The sequence below is a fragment of the Syngnathoides biaculeatus genome, chromosome 3 (genome assembly GCF_019802595.1).
Source record: "Syngnathoides biaculeatus isolate LvHL_M chromosome 3, ASM1980259v1, whole genome shotgun sequence".
Lineage (NCBI taxonomy): Eukaryota > Metazoa > Chordata > Actinopteri > Syngnathiformes > Syngnathidae > Syngnathoides > Syngnathoides biaculeatus.
The window spans coordinates 30,946,153-30,963,641 of record NC_084642.1 but is presented as its reverse complement, the minus strand read 5'-3'; the positions used below and the strand labels follow the sequence as shown (position 1 = coordinate 30,963,641).

Below are 17,489 nucleotides of genomic sequence, written 5' to 3'. Positions count from 1 at the left end.
TGATTCAATGGAGGAAGCACCAGAACTGTACCGAGTCATCGATGAGTTCAACAGTGAGCACCAGAGGTAGCTACCATGGCTATTTTTCAGATTGGAGATGAGTCAGATGCTTCTTTTGAAGCCTTGGCCAAGGATCTGTAATGTAGAGGATAAACTGCACTTTGCACAAATGTTTTATGCACAAATATTTGATACAAAAAAATTTTTAAGTTAAACAGTGTTAAATCATTTATTTATTTAAGACTGTAATATGTGTTTTCAACAATATTAATAAAATGTTATGCGATCATTGAGCATTTATTTTAGTTGGTTGATGGATTCTGTTCTGACAATTACAGGGACCAGGACAGGCATGTCCTGTGGCCATCCCGAGATTATATTACCGCTATATCGGCACATGCGCAATGATTATTATTAATGATTGTTGTACGGACAGTTTTTGGAAAAACAATACAAGTACAAAGCTAACAAAATATAAATACAGATCATTCCTGATATATTGAGCATATAGCAATTTTTTTATGTCAACTTTGGGGGTGCACATTATACTTCAGGACGCTTTATACTCGAGAAATTATGGTATGTTAGAAACACACGAGGAATTTGACTCCAGTAGTTGGAGCCACTCTAGTATGGCAAGAGATTGCCAAGTTACAGGATACTTTTGAGACATAAAAAAATAAAGAATAGTCACCGAGCAATGAAAGGTTACAAGCAATGTGGTAGTCCACACAGTTTTCATTTCTTTGACAATTGTGGGAAAAGATGCAGAGTCCTCTAGTAATTACAGCCGCTTGAAATGACTAAAACAAGTTCGGTGCAATGACCTTCGTGCAAAGGGCCCAAAGACTTCCAAAAAATGTATGCTTTTACGAGTAGGACAATAATCTGGGACAAAGTCTGGGGTAAAGTCCCTAATGTTAAGCAAGTCTTCCCTTGTGTAAATGAGTTGTATAATGTCTCCAAAGAAAAACAAAAACAGATAATTCTCGAAAGCATGTAACTGGGACAACCAGACAGGTTGGTATATTAAATTATAAATACAGTTACATAAGTATAATTGCAAAACACAATATATGGATAGTACATACAGTTTTGGTGATGCTTGGCTGTACATACAACTTGGTGATGCGGACGTCTCTCACAGCTAGCTGGTTCTTGCTGAAAGAAAATGGAAACTTTTTTATGGCGCACGTGCAACCACTCATGTATTTGTGATTGACATTTGAAAGCACCTGTGATGATCCACTGGGATGTATTCAGCCAGCAGTGTCTTTGAAAAAATTTGTATGGATGAAATATTGTACATTTGAGTGGGAGTGTTTTCAGAACAATCATTGTGGATCTCCACAGAGTTTGCCCATGGCGAGACATCTTGATTTTCTTTTTTTGATTTTAGGGTTAGGGTTTTTTTTTTTTTTTTGCTTTTTTTCCCATCCTATTCGGCTGTTGGGTTCTGCAGAATGGAAGATCGGTCTCCCTTTTATGGCTGTATCACAGTGGAGTTTTTAATATACCACTGCAGTTTCTTCGTATTAAATTGGACATTTATTTTTATTTATTCGGTCATTGGAACAGAACAAAGTTTCTAGAGTAGAGCGGAAAAAGAAGACAAAAGACAAAGCACTAACTGTTAACAAGACGGGAAAAGTACTTCTTTATATATCTAGGGCAATGAAACATACATCAGTGGAAAATAGAAATCTTTCAACCACCAATAAGAGGGCTGGCATTTTCTTTATCAGTATATTTCACCAAAGGGAGACAAAATTAGAAAGAAAGAAAAAGGACGAAAATGGCAAAGTCAATTTTTTAAAGAGTTTATTAGCAAATTATACTGGAAAATAAGTATTTGACCAATAACAAAAATTTATTTCAATACTTTTTTATATAACCTTTGTTGACAATGAGGTCAGACGTTTTCTTTTAAGTCTTCACAAGGTTTTCACACTCTGTTGCTAATATTTGGCCCATTCCTCCATGCAGATCTCCTCTAGAGCAGTGATGTTTTGGGGCTGTTGATTGACAAAACAGACTTTCAACTCTCTCCAAAGATTTCTCAAGGGGTTGAGATCTAGAGACCGCCTAGGCCACCCCAGGACCTTGAAATGCTTCTTACGAAGTCACTCCTTTGCCCGAAAGACCCAGTCACTTTTTATCTTCCCTGCCGTAACTGATGGAAGGAGGTTTTAACTAAAAATCTCAAGATACATGGCCATATTCATTTTTTTCTTTACAGGGATCAGTCGTCCTATTTCTTTTGCAGAAAAACAGCTCAAAAGCATGATATTTCCATCCCATGCTTCAATGTAGGTCTGGTATTTTTTGGATGTAACTCAACATTCTTTCTTCTCAAAACACGACAAGTTGACCAATGTAGTTCTTTGTAAGCATTTTGATCCCTCAAGGGGAGATCCTTCATGGAGCCCTAGATGGAGGGAGATTATCAGCGGTCTCAATCTCAACAAGTGGAAAATACCTATGGGGTTCCTCAAGGGTCATTCCTTGGACCCCACCTGTTCTGCCTGTATATGCTACCTTTGGGTCAAACTCTTCAGAACTTTAATTTTGACTATCATAGCTATGCAGATGACATGTATGTATTTAGCAGTGTCCTCATATTACAGCAGTTCAATTGAGGTGTTGTGCCACTGTCTAAAGCAGATAAATAACTGGATGAGCCAAATCTTTCCTCAACCAAACCACAACAAACCTGAGATAATTTATTTTGGAACTAAAAAAAATAAAAGAGGATTGCTGTTGTAAATAGCCGGATTCACTGTTTTTAAAAACTAAATACTAATTCTGAAACCCTGGTGCGCTTGTAAATTTTGACCTGACGTTGAACATTAATCTCAAATAATTTACTAAAACTGCCTTTTACCATCTGAAGAAATATCCAGAGTAGGTGCAGGAGAAGATCATCCATGCTTTTATCTCAAATAGACTTGACTATTGCAATGGTCTTCTGACTGGACTCACCAAAAAGAGCATTGAACAGCTGCAGTACATGCAGACCCTGCAGCTTGGGTTCTGACCCGAACAAAGACGTCAGAGCATATAACTCCAATTCTAAACTCTTTACACTGGCTTCCAGTCATCTTTAGAATGGATTTTAAAATTCTGCTACTCGTCTACAAATCCCAAAATGGTTTAGGTCCTGAATAGATGAGAGAAATTCTTATAGAATATAAACCCAGTAGGGCTCTGAAACCGATTTACTTACGTCAAATAGTGGAGCACAGAGTCAAAAACCAACACGGGGAGGCAGTATTCAGCTATTATGTAGCACACAAATGGAATAAATTGCCAACAGAGTTGATGTCTGCCCCGAGCGTGAATGTTTTTAAATCCAGGTTAAAAATTCTTCTTTGCACTTGCTTTTTAGGCTATTTTCAGTTTTCAATATTTCTTGCACAGTATGCTGTTTTAATTGTACTTTTATTTTCATTTTTTCATTTTCTTTTTTTATTTTCTCTCTGTTTTAAATGTTTGATTTCTTTGTATTTTTACATTTGTTTAATCATGTAAAACACAGTGAGTTACTTTGTGTATAAAATGCACTATACAAATGAATCCTCTTTGCTTTGTATGTTTTCCATTTTCTAATGATTGTTCCTACATTTGATTTCTACACACCAAGGTTTTTACCTATTGCAGTGTGTTTGTGTTTGCCTCGTTTTGGCAATGGAAAACTATTTCCATAATTCCATTCAAAAAGTTAAACTTTTATAGACTATAGATTCAGGGTCCACTTTTGAAACAATTTCAAGTATGTATTAATTTTTCATAATATGGCCTCATAAAATGAAATCAGGAATTCAAAACTTAATCCTGTGAAGAAATCACCATTTACTTCTCACATTTAGTCGGGGGAAAAAATACCATAAATTAGGGTCACATTATATCAATCAAAATACAGTGAAGAAAATAAGTATTTGAACACCCTGCTATATTGCAAGTTCTCCCACTTAGAAATCATGGAGGGATCTGAAATGTTCATCGTAGGTGCATGTCCACTGAGAGAGAGAGATAATCTTATAAAAATCCAGAAATCACAATGGATGATTTTTTTAACGATTTGCGTGATACAGCTGCAAATAAGTATTTGAACACCTGTCTATCAGCTAGAATTATGAGCCTCAAAGAACTGTTAGTCTGCCTTTAAAAGTCCACCTCCACTCCGTGTATTATCCTGAATCAGGGGCACCTGTGTGAGGTTGTTAGGTGCATAAAGACACCTGTCCACCCCATACAATCAGTAAGACTCAAACTTGTAACATGGCCAAGACCAAAGATCTGTCCAAAGACACCAGAGGCAAAATTGTACAACTCCACACGGCTGGAAAGGGCTACAGAGAATTTGCCAAGCAACTCGGTGAAAAAAGGTCCACTGTTGGAGCAATCATTGGAAAATGGAAGAAGCTAAACATGACGGTCAGTCTCAATCGGAGTGGAGCCCATGCAAGATATCACCTCCTGGGGTCTCAATGATCCTTAGAAAGGTCAGGAATCAGCTCAGGACTACACGACAGGACTTGGTCAATGACCTAAAAAGAGCTGGGACCACCGTTTCCAAGGTGATTGCTGGTAATGCACTAAGACGTCATGGTTTGGTCATGCATGGCACCAAAGGTTCCCCTGCTTAAATCAGCACATGTCAAAGCCCATCTTATGTTTGCCAATGACAATTTGGATGACATAGGGGAGTCATGGGAGAAGGTTTTGTGGCGTATATTCATGCGCATGCCCGTATATTTTGTAACCGTCCGGCCAGTCTGAAACGTCTCCACTCATGCTTCAACATGTGCCATTCGACAACTTGTCACCGAGCGTTCATGCTCGCTATGGACGTCTCAGAAAGACGAACACAGCGAACGTACATAAAGAGTCACAAGGAGACTTTTCAGCACGGGGGAGTGCTCAGACCATCACACCCGGGTTCAAATCCCAGCCCCACCTGTGTAGAGTGTGCATGATCTCCTGGTGCCTGTGTTTTTTTCTTTCCCCAGGCGCTCCAGTTTCTGGCCACATCCTAAAAACATTCATAATTAAGGACTCTAAATTGCCCATAGCTGTGATTGTGAGTCTGAATGGTTGTTTGTTTCTATGAGCCTTTCCCTAATCCAGTTCAGGGTGGACCTCATCTCCTCTCCGAAGACAACTGGGATAGGCTCAAGTAGACCCGCAACCCTTGTGAGGATAAGCAGCTCAGATAATGGATGTTGGATTCCACTTCATCTTAGCCATGTCTGTAGAATCACTTGATTAGCCCACAGCAATAGAAACACACTCTGCTTTTTGTAGTTTTCCAAAAGCTTTCCTGCAAAATCATTTGTAAGACGCTCCACGAGAGATGCTGTGTCTAAGAGAGGCACTTTTTTAATAACTAAAATGAAAAGCTGCTTAGTTTTGCTGTCAACTCACTTAATCAATGACAGCAAGCGTGCAGTTGTTTACTGTTTCCAACTCCATAAAAGGTCTATTCTCAGTCCATTCCATCTGCCAGTTTGGAACATCCACTTAGTGTTTTTTTTCCTCTCTCTTCTTGGCCAGCTTTAAGAGAGACATTTTGAAGCCAGTTTTATTTCTCAAAGTTTGTAGCAAATAGGTATGCAGTTTCTTAATAGCCACTGCGACAGTCCACCGGCATTTGCCTTGTTGGCCAGTGTAAACGTAAAGCCCTTTGTAGGAATAGGAGTAAAAGGCTGCTCCGAAATACTTGAATATAGATAGTAAAGAAGCATTTGTACTTCATTATTTCCCACTATTGTAAAAGATCAGATTTTTTTAAAGAGATTGTAATGTGTAATTCCTAATGCAAATTATCTTATCTAGATGAAAATGTATGTTCAACTGTACCATAAAATACATATCCTGTAAGATGTTTTTTTCCAAAAAATACAAGTGCTTTTGAATTAAAGTCTGCGAACTTTGACCTAGTTTCCATCACCTGAAAAACAACTAATTTCGGGGGTGGAGCCTCTGACGTCACTCAAGATGGATCGGTGATGCGACTTACATGAGCACGGAGACTCGCTGGTTTCAAGAATTCATTAGCGATTGTAAGCTGAAACCAATCCATAACAATGGTGAACACGTGTGGTTCAGTTTTGTATCAATTCGAATAATTCTGGCCACAGTGTGCATTATTTTCCCAAAGACACAATCCTCAGAAGACAGTGAGGGCTAATTTTTCCAAACCCAGTCAACACTGTCACATGCCGTGAACATTTCACCTGAACCTGGACACGCTTCGACAACCTTAGACCAACACACACACACACACACACACACACACACACACACACACACACACACACAAAGGACCAAAACTGAATCAGAGCTTTTGTTAAAAGATAAGTTGCGGAGGTATGTTGATAATCTTTTATTTCCTGAAAACATTGAACACTGTTTACATGGTTGAATGATAGAAGGACAAGTCGTAATGAGCGAAAAATATTTTATTACTGCAGATACGTTGACCATTCGCAACTAGAAAAACAGGAAAATGTCTACAAATGGCGGCACGGTGGAGCAGCTGGAAAGCGTTGCTCTCGCAGTACTGAGAAACCATGTTCAATCCAGCCCTCCATGTGTAGAGTTTGCATGTTCTCTCTGTGCCTGAGTGAGCTTCCTCCCACATCCCAAAAATACTAATTGGAGACTCTAAATTGCCCCGATATGTGATTTTGAGTGCGGCTGTTTGTCTCGATGTGCCCCTGTAATTGGTTGGCAACCAGCTCCGGGTGTACCTTACCTCTTGCCCATTGAAAGCGAGGGTAGGCTGTGCCTGTATATGTTACCTTTGCCTCTGAATCTGGAAAGGTATCACAAATCTTTGACACACAGCAGGATGGAAATGACACGCGGTTATTTCTGCCCAAAATTTCCCAACACCAGCTGTTTTAGCAGTATGTCGCATTAACCTGAAAATATGACAATTTTCTAGAATGGGACTTTGTTTGAAAAACCATTGATTGAACAAATGCTGCTTTTAGTAGGGCGACACGGAGGAGCAGCTGCGAAGCGTTGGACTCACAATTATGAGGACTCGAGTTCAATCCCGGGCCACCTGTGTGGAGTCTGCATGTTCTCCCCATGTCTGCGTGCGTTTTCCCCGGGATGTCCAGTCGGGATCTCCACTTCCTTCTGCTTGATGACAGCTGGGATAGGCTCCCTTCTGAGTATAAGCGATGAAAAAAATGGATGGGTGCTCTCAGGTTCCATTTGATAGCAAGGTGTAAATATTTTACATCACTATCACTCATTCAGTATGTTGCATGGTTACTATGTGTTGCTCACAACAGTTGTGCTTGCATTTCGACAATGCTTCCTTTTTACAAAACCATTCAAAAATTAAATGTCTGTAAACCTTTGGCTGGTACTGTAATTAAAAAAGAAATGAACACTGATGTCCTTCCGTGCCATTCACAGTCCAGAAGAAACGCAAAAAAGGATCATTCGACTTTACCCAATTGTGTTTTCAGAGAGTGAAACAGAGGTCATTGGACCTGCAACTGGCAAGTGACTAGTTTAGTGTGTAGTCCACCCTTCATCTGAAGTCAGCAGGGATAGGGTTCAGCCCCCCACTACTGTAACCAGGATATGCAGAAAATGGATGGATGGATGGACTGAAACATGGGTTTCATATATGATGTATGTAGGTCAAGTTTTTAGTGGAAAGAAGGACTTCCAGTTGTGACGGGTGATTACTGCTTCCACATGAACCTTTACTGGATACCATCATTATTTAGTCACAGATTTTTGTTTCAAATCATTTGGAAGACTTCACACTTTTCTGTCACGACAGTAGGTTAGTAATTAACTGCTTAGATAGTCCTTTTTCGGTTTCTTTTCATTCCATGCAGAATTAGAGTAACCCACTGATTAACAATGCTTGGAAATACCTTATTTTTTGTCCACATTTTTTACTATGGTTTGGAGTTTTAATGGTGCTAGCCTCCTGAATGATTACTGCATTATCATCATTAGTCCCAATACATGAACACATGACGTTCTCTGGGTACACCTCTTGCTGCTTTTTCTTATTCTAATTTCAAGTGCTACCACTTTGTTGTAAAGTAGATGAAAATTATGATCTGTCTCGCGTTTCCTCCCTGTAATTTAAAGAAGTCATGTTACATTTCACTCTTCCAGGGATCTTAAAGAGCACCTGTGATTATTGATGTTCACTGGTTCCCCATTGACACCCAGAAATGTATTGTTAAATTTTGCTCTGAGTTATGGCCGCTGGTGTTTCAATTCATCATTGAGAGTATGAATTAACTGACGAAGCAGGCAGTTGGAAAACTAAAATTACACTGTGCAAAATGAAACTCATACCAAAGAGGCAGACCTGGTCATGTGCAGTAAGTACTGAGAAACACATAGTGCTTAACAAAAAAAAAAAAAAAAGTCAATATTTGTCTTTTTTATTTTGGCAGAGGCATCATACTTAATGCAGCCACACAGGGGGCACAAGCCAGTGCAAACTTTAGGCCGCCCCGAAGCCAGGATAAATGCAGATGGTTGTGTCAGGGAAAGCATCCAGCTTAAATCTTTGCCAAACAAATATGATGCGGAAACTTTAAGTTGAAGGTGTTATGTATATGGATATATCAATGGCTCTGCCCCACAGGTAGGTTATGGCCTAGAGTTTAAACAGAAGTTCTGGAAGGAGCTAGACAAAGTCGAGGTGAAGAGGTGAGATAGGCTGGCAGGAGGAGCCTCACAGAGATTGGGCCACTACAGCCAACGTGATCAGAGAGACAGCCAGGAGTACTTTGTGTATCTTCTGGTAGGAAAGAGAGACTTGGTAGTGGAACCTCAAAGTACAGGAAATCATACAAGGAAAGTGGTTAGCTAAGAACAAGCAGCACACAGAGCACTGAGGATGCAGGAATACATGGAAATCCGACATACAGCGAAGGTAGAAGTTGCAAAGATAAAAGAGATATGATTATATGTATGCCAAGTTGGACACTGAAGAGGGGAAAAATATCTAAACAAGTTGCCCAGGCAGGTGTAGGAAGATTTGTAGCAGGTTAGGGTGATTAAGCATAGAGATAAAAATGTGTTGAATGGTGCCCGTAGTGTGCTGGGCAGATGGAAAGAATGCTGAATGCGGAAAATGAGAGAGAAAGAGAGAGGCAAGTGTGGTGAACCAGGGAGTATATGAAGGCAGAAATTAGAAAGGCACCACAGAAGAAGAAAAACCCAATGACACGCCTGTGGAGGTATGGAAGCGTCTAAGGTGAGGTGATTCTTGACCAGGTTGTTCAGCGGATGAAAAGATCCCTGAGGAATAGAAGAAAAGTGTGCTGGTTCCCATTTTTAAAAACAAGGTGATGTGGAGAGCTGTGAGAACTAGAAGTAAAACTAAAGTGTTATACATATATCCATCTATCTGAGCAGCCTATCCTCACAAGGGTCACAGGAGTGCTGGAGCCTATCACAGCTATCTTTGGGTGAGACTGGGTCCACCCTGAACTGGTCACCAGCCAGTCGCAGGGAACATCGAAAAAACAACCAGCCACATCAAGGGGCAATTTAGAGTCTCCAATGTATCTTTTGGAATGTGGGAAGAAAACGGAGTGCCTGGAGAAAACTCACGCAGGCACAGGGAGAACATGCTAACTCCACACAGGTGGGGCCGGGATTTGAACCCCGGTCAGACGTCAGAGGGAGATGATTTAACCAGTTGTTTCACAGTGCCCTGCAATTGGCTGGCAACTGGCTCAGGCTGTACCCTGCCTTCTGCCTGATGACAGCTCCAGCACTCCCGTGACCCTTGTGAGGATAAGCAGCTCAGAAAATGAATTGGTGGTTATAGTGCCACAAATAAGTATTGCTCCCTTTCTGAAATGCTCATGTTTTTGCATAGTTAATATCAGAGATCAAGCAGATATGAATAGACAAATATAACCCAAGTGAATTTAAAATTGTGTTTTTTTTAATGTCGATTTCTGTTGGGGAAAAATAAAAATAAGTAACCTGGCGGTGGTTTTAGCAAATCACAACTTTTCATTCATTTTCACTGATCACACCTAAGCCTGATTACCTTCAAACCTGTTCAATCAATAAATGACCAAAACTGAACCTGTCTGATCAAATTAAGCCAGACAAAAGGTAAAAAAGAAGAAAAATATGTAACAAAATGACAATCCAAACCTGAGGATTCAAGTAAACCGTTAAAAGACAATAACCTCCATTGGAGAAATTATGAAACAGCCTAGAGTGGCAACCCCACAAAGATTATGCCAAGAGAACAGCAATAAATCATCCAGGGGGCCTTTGTGTCTGTTCACGTTACTGTTTATGATAACTATAAGGAAGACAGGGTAAACATGCAATCTTCGCACAGGCAGCCAGACTTGAACCCTGAGGTCCTCAGAACTGTGTGGTAGCTCTGCTAACCAGCTAGTTAGTTGTAGTTCACGTAATTGAGACTCACTTTATATATATATATATATATATATGTATATATGTGTGTGTGTGTGTGTATATATATATATATATGTATATGAATATATATGTAAATATATGTATATATATGTATATGTATGTAAATATGTATATATGTATATATATAAAATCCAGATGCTATTTAATTGTAACAATTTAAAATAGTAAGAAAAGGGACAAATTCCGTTATGGTGCGATGCTGCCATCTAGTGAATGTAACGAATAAGTTGTAGTACGGGGTCTCTCGAATTTGCGACTGTGAAGACAGACAATCAATCGCTCAATCAAGTCTCTTGGTCAAAATTCTTTTCGGCGTTACGTAGAGCCATCATCCAGTCGTGCGTTCCCCGCCCCCATTAAACCGGAAGGCATTCCGTGCTGCACCGTACGTACTGAGTGTCCGTCTGTTATTCAACCGGTCGGAAACATATCCGCGCTATCAACGAAACGCTGTTAGCAAGCGTTACAATAAACCCAGTTAGCGTCGTGAAATGGAAATGGCAGACGATTTGTTGCAGTGGTGTTTGTTCCAGTTACAGCACAGGTTTGGTCTGGAGGCTTCTGAAGACATTGTCAAGTAAGTGAGCTTTGGAATGTGTTACTGCTGTCAACAGCGAAAACTGACCCACGCCAAGCTAGTTTGACAAATGAACGAGATTAAATCCACCCGATATAACAGTTTGACTATGGTTATTTTGACAAAACATGGATTTACTGGTTCTTCTTCTGTCAACGGTACTTTTGAGAAAGCTTGTCGTTACATTTATTTGCAAGCAGGCTTAATTTATGAGATCACGAAACTTCTATACAACGACACGAAAGCAGTACACTGAACGTACCTTTCCACCCACCTCTTGGTTGTGTTAGGCTCAGAATCCTAACCATTGATTACAAATAGAAAATGTAATCGATGGTGAATTTTGTTATTAATGAGCATTTGATGTTTCCTCTTCTTCTTAATATTAATGATATCAGTTTCTTTATTTTGTATCCCCACTTCCTGTGTGCAAAGTGCCAATGTTAAGGGAGCAACAGTGTATTTTGGTTGCACAGGGAGATTTGTCTGGATATTTGTGATTTGTATTGTAATATGTTCCGTCTGTATGTGTGTTTTATATTTTGTGTACAGTTTTCCAGCATATTGTGCAGTTAAATTTTTCATGTATTTATTTGGGGTTTCTTCCCCCTCTTTCTACTCTGCTGTCTGCATTTGGGTCGGCATTGCAATTACCTTATCTGGACAGATAAAAGTTTAATTTTGTTACATTTTTGGTCATTATTTATTCATATGTCATAACATTAATTTATTTTCATCATTTTAATGTAAGTATTTATTTAGGAAATTGCAAATTACAGGGATGAGAATTTTCCGCCGATCGGCGGATTTCCGAGTTTTTCAGACTAAAATGACCATTCTCGAGATAAGCGCAAATCCGTTAAGAAAATTTCAGGGGTGGGTATCGTGCACCTGCCTCTTGGTGGTGGTCTCCGAGCTGCAAGTTCAGCTTCGTGCTAGCACAAGTATGACTATCATATGCCATTATAACATGCTCCGTAGTGTAAATATTTGCATTTTGCGACATAAACATTAAAACTTGTTTGCGGCAGATTACTCCAGTATAACGATCCAATCGTGTTAGTGGTTAATCGAGTTTCACCATTGCCATGTACATGTGTTCTCGGTTCTCAGAAATCGCAGTGTAACTCGTTAGTTGGCCAAGTAATGGGGCGTGGGACTTAAGATAGCGCGAACTGAGCGACGGTGTGTTCAAAGTTTTACGATGGCGAAAGTGTGAGGAAAAAAAGGATGAAGATCGAGCGAGGGCAATTGACAAGGATGCTGGAATCAAAAACTGTTTCAGACGGGCATGGCTTGAAAAAAAGTGTAACCGTGCAGACAGGACCGAAAACGGTATCAACATGTCTAACCGAACACATACAAAAGACCCCCACCACCACCATCGACAGACATTTTCAGTCTTTTTCCAAATTAGTCTTTCTCATCTCTGAAATTAATTTGAATGGATAGGTTTCCGATTACGCCATGTGTGTCATGGAGGTCAAAGAACACAGGTGATAAGTGAAGTGTGAAGCTTTTTTTATATCGTTAATTTATCCAATTGGTCTAAGGGTGGTGGTGATGTCATTGGAAACGTATCCATTGATCATTGTATTTATTCATCCATCTTCTACCACTTATCTGAGGTCATTTCATGGGGGCAGTAGCTTTAGAACGGATGCCCAGAGTTCCCTCTACCCAGACACCTCACCCAGATCTTCCAGGGGGATTTTGAGGCACTCCCAGGCCAGCTGAGAGACCCCCCAACCATGTCCTGGGTCGTCTCTGGCTTCTCCTTCCAGTGGGATGTGGTCAGAACATCTCACCCGGGAGGCATCCAACTCTGATGCCCCAGCCGTCTCATTTGGCTCCTCCCAATGCGGAGCAGGAGCAGCTCGACTTCTGAGCCTTTCTCTGATGATCGAGCTCCTCACCCTATCATTGTATTTAGTGTGCTTTCATTGTATTTGTTCCAGCCCTTGTAATATCTAAATAGCTGGTTTAGATAATTTAAAAAAAAAATGACAAAGTGTGAGTTGACAGGAATAATAGACTTATTTTTGTACGAGTTACCCTAACGTTTATTCTTCCCTGAACTGTGGCTCATAGTACATCCCAAAATGTTCTCTTATGGACAGTACTGTATGTTTATAAACTACTCATACAGTGTCGGTTATTGAATTAATGTTTAAAATTTTGTATCCATGACCAATTCTCTGCCATGGAAAATTGACAGATAAACCATTGTTGATGAAAGCAATATGAATTCAATACATTTAACTCAATAATGCCTGACAAAGGGAGGGACACAAAGTGGAAGTAAACTTGTTACCGTGAATTGAACTTGTGCAATCCTGTTGTTTAGATACATTATATCCATTGAAAAAGCGGAAGAGATTGAGGAGTACGTGGGCGACCTTCTCCAGGGTACAGATGGCACAAAAGGTCAGTTCATTGAAGAGTTCCTCAGCAGGTGGAAGAAGACTCATAGACAGGCAGGAGATACGGCTGGTCTTTTCATCCTCAAAGAGTCAGTGCTTGCAACAGGTGGGGAGACATGTTTTAAGATGAGTGAAGCACCTCTAGAATATTCACTTCACAAGATTACTTTCCTTAATCCGATTCCCAAGATTCAACCAAAGATTCCCAGAAGAAGTCCAAACGTAAAGGTCGGCACAAACAAGAATTATTGACTGTGAGTCAAACGGACGTTGACCCAGAGACAGTCAAAACCCCCATTGAGCTCATGAGGGTCGGTATACTGTTCATACATTTTACATATATTATGATTAGCATACACTATATTTGTAGATAAATATGGCATTATTACTTTTTATTTCTACACCCACAGGTTCAAGGAAGTGCTAGTGCTTCTTCAACAAAGAAAAAAAATAAATTCACAAATCTTTATGCTAAAGAGGGCCAGGACAAGCTGATGGTTTTACTACCTGGCCGACACAGCTGTGAGTGCCTTGCTCAGAAACATAGACTCATCAACAACTGCATCAGCTGTGGTCGCATTGTATGCGAGCAAGAGGGATCTGGACCATGTCTCTTCTGTGGTACACTGGTACAAGAATTATTATTATTTTTTTTAAAAAAAAACGCTATTATTGGAACATCAAAGAACATATTTTTTTGTTAAGTTAGGTCCGAGACCTGTGTTTTTATTTCATTTTTTGTTGCGGAGTTTAAAACTGTTTTCTTAGAAAATAATGAAATATATGTATCTCTGCAAATAAAACACAAAGATGGAATAGTTACAAACATTGAAAACTTGAAAAAAATGCCTAAAATTAAATTGGGTTTATGTCATTATGTCAACGGTTACAAGATTAAGAGAAAACCCAGCACAAATCTCATAATTCCCACTATGCTAACATTTTATATACAGAAGTTGATAAATGCAGACATTGATTTTGATATTGGGAGCTCCACACACGTCTCAATTGGGAGTACATGAAGATGTAGCTGTAGATTACTTCAATCATAATTAGATGGAAGTTTTACTACAGCTAATCAGTGGAATTTTGCTTATCTGGTGTGTAAATGTGACATCCGAGGAAAAAAAAAAGATCAGCAATTTTTGAGTCAGCAAAAAAATTGCACCTCAACAATTTTTTTTCCAAATATTTCCCATGTCTAATCTAAAGCTAACCTTTATCTCTGGATGCATCTCTTTGCCATTCAGGTGTGCACCAAAGAAGAACAGGAGATTCTGCTAAGAGACTCAAACAAAAGCCAGAAACTTAGAAAGAAGCTGATGGGAGGTGAGAATCTGTGGCTAGCACTATCGTAAAACTCAAATTACTGTATATACCGGTAATAACAGCAGCTTTTTTCAGCAACCTTTTTTGCCTTTAACCCTTGCAATAGTGGATTTTCCCAATACTATGAACACCACTTTTTCAACTACGTCTTTCCAACTCACACAAATTTCGCTTGCTGTTAATGAAATTTTCAATTAGCTCCATCTTAAAGCATGAATTTTTCACACTCTGGAATCAACCTCGCACACGTGACCGGTATTCAGATTCTCCCTGTTCAAGCGTACACCCTCATTATGCCAAAAACTTGACGAGATTCCGACAATGTAGCCTTTGAGTTGAAAGTGCTTGACCTAATCATTAGAAAAACAACTAGTGAGGTGTTGCTCATTAGAGTAAATTAATCAGTGATACAACAATGGGTGAAGCAGTGTGTAGAATATTCTTGCGCCATGACAAATCTCTGAATAATCTCGTTTTTCTTTTTTTATCTTTACGATGCTTATTTAGTTATAGCGCTAATTGTATTTTCTCATCTTTATTTTGCTGTTCCCTTTTGTGTATAGCTTATTTATTGTTGTGTTACATGAGATGTATGTAACGAAATTCAGAAATACATTTATTTGCATTAGATGGTGGTGAAAGAGATTACCTGACACATCATGAAGCCAAGATGAAGGCTGGCTTAGAGAAGGCTGTCCAGCACAAAGACAAATTGTTGGAATATGACCGAACTAGGTAACATAATCAATCGTTCTGTTGTTTGAAATCAAATGAGAATCACAAAGACTGGATGTAACCCTGTTTTGCTATTTTATCCGCAGTGTCAAGAGAACTCAGGTACTTGATGATGAGTCTGATTACTTTGGCACTGAATCTAACCAGTGGTTGTCAACTGCTGAGCGTGACAAGTTAAGGAAAAAGGAAGAGGAGCTGAGAAACCTTCGCCATGCATGTCGCAAAGATCGGAAAATCACCTTGGACTTTGCTGGTCGACAAGTCCTTGATGAGGGCAACAACCTGAATGAATACTACAACAAGTAAACAAGATGCGGTGGCTCCATTTCAGTTATGGCTCTCTTGCTCTAAAGGTAAAATAACAATGCATAACTGTTGTATATTTTAACCCTGTAGGTTAGAAGAGACCCTCCAAGCAATGAGCATTGACTCTGCGGCAAAATCCCCATTGTATAAAGGACAAAGTGGACAACAGAACCTCAGACAGCTTGTCAATCCTAACATAAAGCAGAGTGCACCAGAAGTAGGTGACTTTCTATAAACGTACAGCTACAGTAACTACTAGTGACATAATCGTTGATAAATTTGAAAATGTAATAGAAAAAGGTGAACAGTAACATTTAAGGAGGATTGGCCAATGAAAACATTTCCATCAGCATTCCAGCAACATGATCATCACTATTAAGCAACAAATTAAATCTCCTCCAGCAATATTGGGAAAAAAAGATGCAGATGTCTCCATGCAGTTTGTGGGTTATTACACACAGGCAAAGTGATGGGAATGGATTAATCCCTAATGAAATCCGTTTGTCATCTCACTTCCTAGGAATATTGTTGTATGAGTGGACATTTCTTGTGATCGTCTGTGTCATTTGTCTCCTCTCTATTTTCATGCTGTTTCTGCATATTCTTCAATTTTCAGTTGGACATTTTTACATGGCACGTAGAATCTTTCAGTGTCCCTCTCTCCCGTTCAACCATTTCTGAGAAGAACTCATTGTGATCATGACATGACATGGCAAAAGTATGAGAGTTTATATTCTGGGTTGATGGCACACGCACTCAGACATTGTAATGGAGGAATTACAAATTCAGGACTGTTATGAAACTGTACTTTCACTTGTTGGTTTTCATCTTTCTTTCTCCTCAAATTGACCAGACTCCATGTGTTCCAGTACATACAATACAATTTCTCCCTATGTTTAAGATACATGAAACCAATATATGATTTTCAGGATTGACTCTTTCAAATGAGACATTGTTAGGATTCCATGAGTCCATGAGACAACGTCTGTGAAGTTAAGAGAATGCCTGTTAAGCAAGTGCAAATATATTATTGGATTAAGTCTCAAAAGTTTGCACAGATGCCATTGTTGAGTTGCAGTTTCTCCAGATGGACCTGCTTGAAACTTCTTTTCTACAAGTTGTGCATTTAGTGTTCAATTTTCCCATTTCTATTTACAGTGGGTAGATGTTGGGCCCAGTGAGAACAGTAAAAGAAACATGGAGAAAGGACCGTGTGTGGCACAAGATAGTAAGACAGGAGAGCGGGCCAAGTTGCGTCTCCAAGACAAAGAGCTGCAGGAGATGTCTGATGGTGGCTGGTGCCTCAGCATGCACCAGCCATGGGCATCTCTACTTGTCAAAGGCATCAAGAGGTTTGAAGTCCACACATTTTGTCGTGATCACCCTCTAGTAATCCAGTAGTTCAAATTGCCCATGTGGAATTATTTGTGTGTAGAGTTGAGGGCCGAACTTGGTACACATCCCACCGCGGCCGTCTTTGGATTGCTGCCGCAGCCAAGAAGCCCACCCCTCAGGAGATTGCTGAGGTGGAGGCCATGTACTCTTCTATCTACAAAAAAGGTACAACATAAAATAGGAAAGGTTTACATGACTACTGTGTTAGAAGTGGTTTGATGTTAAAATCTTAAATGTGTTGTAGAGAGTTTATATGC

General features: G+C 39.6%; 1 protein-coding gene across 5 annotated transcripts in view; it reads left to right on the top strand.

Annotated features, from left to right (window-relative positions):
- Positions 1–10,706: 10,706 nt before the first annotated feature.
- trip4 (thyroid hormone receptor interactor 4) overlaps positions 10,707–17,489 on the top strand; it is a 116,566-nt gene continuing 109,783 nt past the window's right edge. For 3 of the 5 annotated variants that reach the window (XM_061815325.1, XM_061815326.1, XM_061815327.1), the window contains exons 1-10: positions 10,709–11,044; positions 13,392–13,573; positions 13,657–13,778; positions 13,878–14,096; positions 14,718–14,796; positions 15,426–15,531; positions 15,618–15,833; positions 15,928–16,054; positions 16,996–17,189; positions 17,273–17,397. In XM_061815325.1, coding sequence (XP_061671309.1) covers positions 10,959–11,044; positions 13,392–13,573; positions 13,657–13,778; positions 13,878–14,096; positions 14,718–14,796; positions 15,426–15,531; positions 15,618–15,833; positions 15,928–16,054; positions 16,996–17,189; positions 17,273–17,397 — 1,456 coding nt within the window. In that variant the 5' untranslated portion in view covers positions 10,709–10,958. Of the gene's footprint in view, positions 11,045–13,391; positions 13,574–13,656; positions 13,779–13,877; positions 14,097–14,717; positions 14,797–15,425; positions 15,532–15,617; positions 15,834–15,927; positions 16,055–16,995; positions 17,190–17,272; positions 17,398–17,489 lie in introns of all 5 variants that reach the window. The other 2 variants (XM_061815323.1, XM_061815324.1) reach the window with 2 other exon arrangements.